Source organism: Cariama cristata, unplaced genomic scaffold (assembly GCF_000690535.1).
Source record: "Cariama cristata isolate BGI_N322 unplaced genomic scaffold, ASM69053v1 scaffold17185, whole genome shotgun sequence".
NCBI classification, from domain to species: Eukaryota; Metazoa; Chordata; class Aves; order Cariamiformes; family Cariamidae; genus Cariama; species Cariama cristata.
Window position 1 is genome coordinate 1,095 of NW_009619366.1, and position 6,258 is coordinate 7,352.

General features: G+C 54.1%; 1 protein-coding gene across 1 annotated transcript; it reads left to right on the forward strand.

Moving 5' to 3' along the window:
- Positions 1 to 515: 515 nt before the first annotated feature.
- On the forward strand, positions 516 to 6,035 carry MSI1 (musashi RNA-binding protein 1; the record flags this gene model as incomplete). The annotated part of the gene is made up of 5 exons (XM_009701235.1): positions 516 to 596; positions 1,890 to 1,946; positions 4,901 to 4,969; positions 5,095 to 5,249; positions 5,747 to 6,035. Coding segments are annotated over 5 exons (404 nt in total), but the record flags the coding sequence as incomplete, so codon positions are not given.
- Between the last annotated feature and the right edge of the window lie 223 nt (positions 6,036 to 6,258).

The window sequence follows — 6,258 nt, forward strand, 5'->3', positions numbered from 1 at the left end:
GGGAGATCTCAAATCAAATATTCGTCTTTGAGTCAATGCCCTGCATTCTCACAGGCTTGTTCTGTACAGGTGGTCAGCTTCCTGGAGATCGGCAGGGATTGTCCTGCCACCCAGTGCCAGGAAGAAGCGCTCTGCCTGCATTCGCCAGCACTTCTAGTGCAGAAGTGACTCAGAGCTATTCAGCCGTTCAAATGCCCCCACCTCCCTGATCTCCTCCTATTTGTAAATCCAGCTAATGCATCAGAAAGCCTTAGTCTGCAGAACTGTGAGTTTCTCAGAAGGAAATCTCCATGTCCTTACATGTTTGGAGCGAGGAAAAAATTGAACGGGCCTGCTAAAACTCTTCTGCGGACTTGCACGTGTTGTGCGCTCTGCCCAGCAATTTCCTGGGGTTTCTGCTGTTAGCCCTGTTTGTGCTTTCTAACGCTAATGGTCGCGCTGCTCACGAGCAACCAGGCCCTGAGGACGTGGACCCTGCGAGCCTGCAGTAACAGAGCCCTTTTCTCTTCTCCCAGGTTATCCAGGCTTCCAAGCTGCCACCTACGCGAGTCGAAGTTACACTGGCATTGCACCTGGCTACACTTACCAGTTCCCTGGTGAGTGGTGCTCCCTGCTCGGTTTTTTGGTCTGCCTTCAGGTGACGGGAGTCCCTGGCATGATCCATGACCCAGGCTCTGCCCCTTTCACCCTTTTCCCTGTTTGGTCTTTCTTTAAATTGGAGACGGATGTGGAAGGGGGAGGGGAGAAGCCCTGGAATAGGTGGGAACAGCCTGTCCTTCATTAGGATTATCCTCACACTCCAGTGGCAGGAAAAGCCCAAGGCTGCTCTGTCGCCCTTTATGTCAGCCTCCTCCGTAGGGCTGCTGCTGTGACACAGAAGGGCCCCTGCAGCTCTGCCTGTCTCGCTGCCTTTGTGTGTGTCTGTCTCTCTTTACCAGAGTTGCCACCGCTCTGAAAGTAGCACAGATTTTTAAAACGTGGCTTTCCATGGGCCAGGGAACTCCTAGGCACTCAAAACACAGGCGCCTGCAATGCTACAGTTGTGTTCTGAACAGCTCCTGGGTCACTCACAGCCTCCAGAAGGCATCTTCTGGGGCAGTGGGCTGCAGATCTCTGGCAGACTGGGTGGTTTCAAGCTCCCAGCCCCGCCATGTGCTCCGAACACGGATTCTGCAGTCGATGGCTGGAACCTGCTCTGCCGCAGCTGCTCAGAGCTTTCTGGGGCCTCTTCTCCCTCCTGTTCTCTGTGAGGCGGGGGAACAAGGCAGAGCACGTTCAGGGAAAAGACTGTCTTGCTATTTTGTAGAGAAGTGGCAACTCCGAGCATCCCTTCCTTACTCCATCCCTCAGTGTGATGGTTTATATATGAAGTCTTCATGTTAGGGGCTGGGAATGGGAGGTTTCCTCTTTGCCTGAGGTGAGCCCAGGCTGACTATGGCTGAAAGTTGCTGTTGCCTCCTGGCTGTCTGGAAGCTCTCCGCGAATCCAGTTTATGGGTCTCAGTTGTAGTGGCTTCGAGTGCCTCTTTGTAAATCCAAGCCCAGATGAGCCTGGCACGTACTGAGCACCCACCGGCATTGCAGCCGAGAGGTCACATTGGATGCGTTGCAGAGCAGCGCTCCAGGGCAGACCTGAGGCTGCACAGTGAAGCTTGCGCTTGCCCTGCCTTGGCCAGATTTTCATTCTAAGGATAATGGATCCTTTCAGTCTCCGGGGCAGGAGTCCAGCACCTTTCAGCACCAGTTATAAATTAGTTTGAAGAAGACACTGGCCTGGTTGCAGTCTGGTTTGCAGGCTGCTCCCCCAGCAGACCCCGGCTGCTGTCTCTCTGCCGGGTCTCCCTCGGGGCGTTTGATGAATTCCTAAGCTGTCTTGCATTTCGTTTTTAGAGTTCCGTGTAGAGCGGACCCCTCTCCCGAGTGCCCCCGTCCTCCCTGAGCTCACAGGTCAGTCCCGCTCATTTCCTAAACTCACAAGCTGGAAGGGGAGAAGGGGGCTTTGGGCTGTTCCAGTCGTGTCGCTGCTCCACAGCCTGGCGTAGTTAGACTGGATACGTTCCTTATTTCCTCTCCCATCTGTATGAGCTCCGTCCAAAGCTGGGGCTGGAAAGATGGAGAGGCAATCAGAGCCATGTGTATTGCCTCTGAGAAGGGCAATGCAGGTCATACCAAATGAAGGCATGTAATCCTTAGATGGCGTTTCCTGCTGCTTGCCTCCTTTTTAGCTCCTCGCCCCAGGCCGGGTGTAAACCAGATACGGAAAACTGCAGAGAGCAGGGTGACTTCTCAAAGGTCTAGAAATGACCTTAACCTGAGCTGCTGGAAGGATGAGATTTGGAGTGCTGGGAGGAGGGAGAGGGTGTGGGGGCACTCCTGGTTACTCTAATCCTGTTTCCCTGAGCGGGAGGGGCTGCAGGGAATGCTTTCCCTGCTCTGGGTGGTGCGGCTCCCCAGCTACTCCCACACACGCTTCCCAGGCAGAAGCGAATGTGGTGAGAGTCTACAAAGTCCTGCAGTGCTTGTAGGGAACTGTGGAAAGAAGTGGGGGCAGAGGACCATTCTCCAGCGACTGGTCCGGGCTCCGTGTCCTCACAGTGCAAATACGCTGTGGATCCTCAGCCCCTGGGTTGTGTGCAGTGTGTTCTCTCTAGGTGATGCTCCTTCTGTCTACTCTCCCTTCCATGGCCATGTTTTCCCCAGCTCTGTCCTGTCCACGGTTTTTGTCGTAGAAAAGCAGCTTTGTGTAGCACCCTGCTCCCCGTGTGCCATCTCATTTCCATGGTGTTCCTCTTCCTCAGTGCTTCCTTGCCCCCACCTGTTTCAGGGTTTGAATCTCTCTGCAGTGGGGGTGTGGAAAAGCTTTCTGGGAAGCTCTCCTGGAATTAGTGGTATGAACAGGCTTGAAAGGGAGTTTCTGTGGCACAGAACCGTGTTGATCCTCAGGGAGTCTCCATTCCTGGGAATGCTGAGGTTGGCAGCCACGAATGAACAAATTTCCCTGAGGGAGGTTGGGGGAGACTAAATCCTAGCTCCCTCGTAATAAAACCCTTCCCTGACACCGTGTATGCAACTGCATAAGCACCTGACCCCCACCTCTGAGCCTTTTGGTTGCCAAGCGAAGGAGATGTGGGTCCGGTTGTTTATTTACATGTGTGTTTTTCAGCAAAACCTATAAAATTTGTAGAGGAACGTTGGTGACTTGGCAAAAGGGCTTTTCCCTCCAAGATCCACCCCCGGCTGCACTGTGCCTTTTCCTAGCAGAGGTGAATCGCCTGGGGTCTGGCTGTCACCGGCGGCTGGAGTGCACCAGGGCTCTGTGCAACAAGAAGTTATTAATGCTGCTGTCCTGGCTGGGTGCCATGTTAGCTTACAGTCCCGAGTGTCTCGCTGAAGTACCAGCTGGGGATTGTGGCATTCTTCCCTTCCCGTTACGCTTACCTACTGTTAAACAGTCACTGTGCAGCCTCTTGGCTAGGCCAAGAGCTGCGATTCCCATGTCTAGGCTGAAGTTGGTCCCGCGAAGGGCAGGGCCCCCTTCGTTCCTACAAAGGCCCAGCGAGCTGTGCAGTGCTCGAGGGCCCTTGTGCCTTCAAGTGGATGCGTGCGCGTAAACGGGCTGCGCTTTCGGGGCTTGGCAAGTGGAACTGAGATGAGGGGATGGCACAAGCAGGGATGATTGCTCCAGCACGCAGGGAGCTAACATGCAGGTGCTTTGTCGTCGCAACACAAACCTGGTGTCTCAGTAGACAGGCTGCAAAGGCAGGAAGGGTTTTTTTTCCTAGAAAAAGCACTGCAGTACTTTTGAGAAGACCTGGCCTCCTTTCTCAGTAAAACTGCGTTCATTCAGCTGTGTGTTAGGGACTTGAAGCAGTGGTGGGCCAGGAGGGTGGCTGCCAGCAGCCTTTCCTCCCCAGAACAGCATCTTTGGGGGTGATGCAAAGCAGCAACATGCTCACGTTGGCCCAGGGCCTGTAATGAGCGGCTAACCCAGATATAAGCCTCATATGACGTTTGCTTGACACAGGCTGGTGCCTGCTACTAAATATTCCCTTATAAGCTAGTCTGGGTTTTGGCCTTAACGCGATTGATTTGTTCTGACCTCTTTTTATGGTGCTCTAAACAGAATCACAGTGAATTTCACATTCAAGCATGAAATGCTGACCCAGTCATTTTAAGGGCAAAGAGAAACATACTGGCTAGATACCTCCTGCCCCGAGGGCTGGATGCCTGTGGCAGTGGAGTTGGGAATTAGAACTGCTACATACAAATTAAGACTCACTGTTTTAATTAAGCCATTTCTAGTTCCTGCTCCCTAGGTATATGTTTCCTGCTCTTCTACAATGAACAGCAAGGGTTTGAGCAGTGCAGGAGCAAAAGGGTTGGGAGGATGGTGTGTCTTGAGCAGAGCAGAGAAATAAGGAGAAAGAGGCTGTTAAACTGTTACTCGAGAATACTACCAAGGGACAAAGAAGAGGGGATGAGCCTTAGGACACTGAGCTGTCAGCTGCTGTCCCTGAGCTGCTGCGTTGCTCCACGTTTACAGCCAAAACCTGGATCTGTAGCTTCAGATTAACTGCATCTTGCAAACTAAGTAGCGGCAGGATACATCTGAAATTGCCCACTTCGGGTTCAGCGCTTCCACGTCGTGCCTTCAGCAGCTCCAGGGTGTGGGCTTAGCAGCGCATGGCTAGTGAGTTCCCCCCGACATTCGCTGTGCAAACAGATACTAATAAATGCAGGGCTGTGCACTTCCCTATTGTCATCCTTTGATGTCCTGTGTGATGCACTAAGCCAATATGTCTGTGTGGGCCTGCTATTTTGCAGCAGGGAATGAACGCTCCTGTTGAGGAGTTTCCCATGTAGCCAGAGTGTCCCTGAGATGCCTGTTCCTTCTCTTCCAGCAATCCCCCTCACTGCGTATGGACCAATGGCGGCAGCAGCGGCTGCGGCGGCCGTGGTGCGAGGGACAGGTAACTGCTACTTTCCTCCCCAGCGCGGTGTTCTGTTGCCGAGGTTTGCGATGGGCTGCGGGAGGGGGGTGGGATGGGGTTACATTTTTGGGATCTTCACTACGTAGTTTTGCTGCCTCCTGTAGGTTCCACCCCCAGCCGCACCGGTGGATTTCTGGGTACCACCAGCCCCGGGCCGATGGCAGAGCTTTATGGAGCTGCCAACCAGGACTCAGGGGTCAGCAGTTACATCAGCGCTGCCAGTCCAGCCCCGAGCACTGGCTTCGGCCACAGCCTAGGGGTGAGTGTTCCCTGTCGGGCTCTGCGCAAGGGGAGGAGGATGGAGAGAGGGGCACGGCCAGAGGAAGGGGTTGCATCTCCATGTGGTGATGGAGGTGAGCAGCAGTGGGCGGCCCCCTCTCAGCCCACAGCCTGCTTTCTGGTTAAGAAATACCACCCGCTGCAGCATTCGCCATGCCACCGCTGAGCCCCAGACCGCAGGCAGCTGGTGCAGAATGCAGTAGTGCACTTGGAGCCCACATCCCTGGTCTCCGCTGGCTCTCCCTGACCACCACTCAAGGTCCTGACCTCCAGACCTTTCCCTGATCTGGCTCCAAGTTCCAAGAGCCTGCCTTGGCCCTCACGCAGTGTCCTGCAGGGTGATGTGCTCTTTAGACTTGGCACCTCCAACAGAAACCAGCTTTCCCAGTGCCTGGGCCATGACTGAATTTGTTGTGGTAATAATTTTCCTTCACTTTTCTTTTGTTTAAGAGTGGGATTTTAACTCTTTCTTTGCAGGGTCCCTTGATTGCAACAGCTTTTACCAATGGGTATCACTGAAGCTGGGGACCAAGGAGGCAGGAGGTAAGAGAGCTTCGAACAGGAACGGGTAATGAGAGAAGTTCTGAGCTGGCCCCTCTGCTTGGGCTCTTGGCAGGAGCTGTGGATGCTGCTGTGAGGCTCGCTGGCCTGACCCAGCCTGTGAGAGGAGTCCTGTGGCCAGCCTGGGGCTCTCTTCTGCACCAGAGGCTTGGCAGGTTGGGTTCCTACCTTACGCTCCCCAGGCTGGGAGTGCTGTGGAGAGGTCACTTAGTGTCTGGACGCAAAGAGGAAGGAAATGGGAGCACCGATAGAAAGAGGAAAGGTCTGCAGGCTTGGCCAGAATCACAGCCCAGTGGGGATCCTGAGAGACAAGCTTGGCTCAGCTGTGTGACTGGGGAAGCCGCCTTCATCCAGCTGGTGGTTCTCACTGCTGCTGAGATCAATGTCTCTGGGGAGTGAGGTTTTTCTTCTCCTGCCTGGGAGAAGGG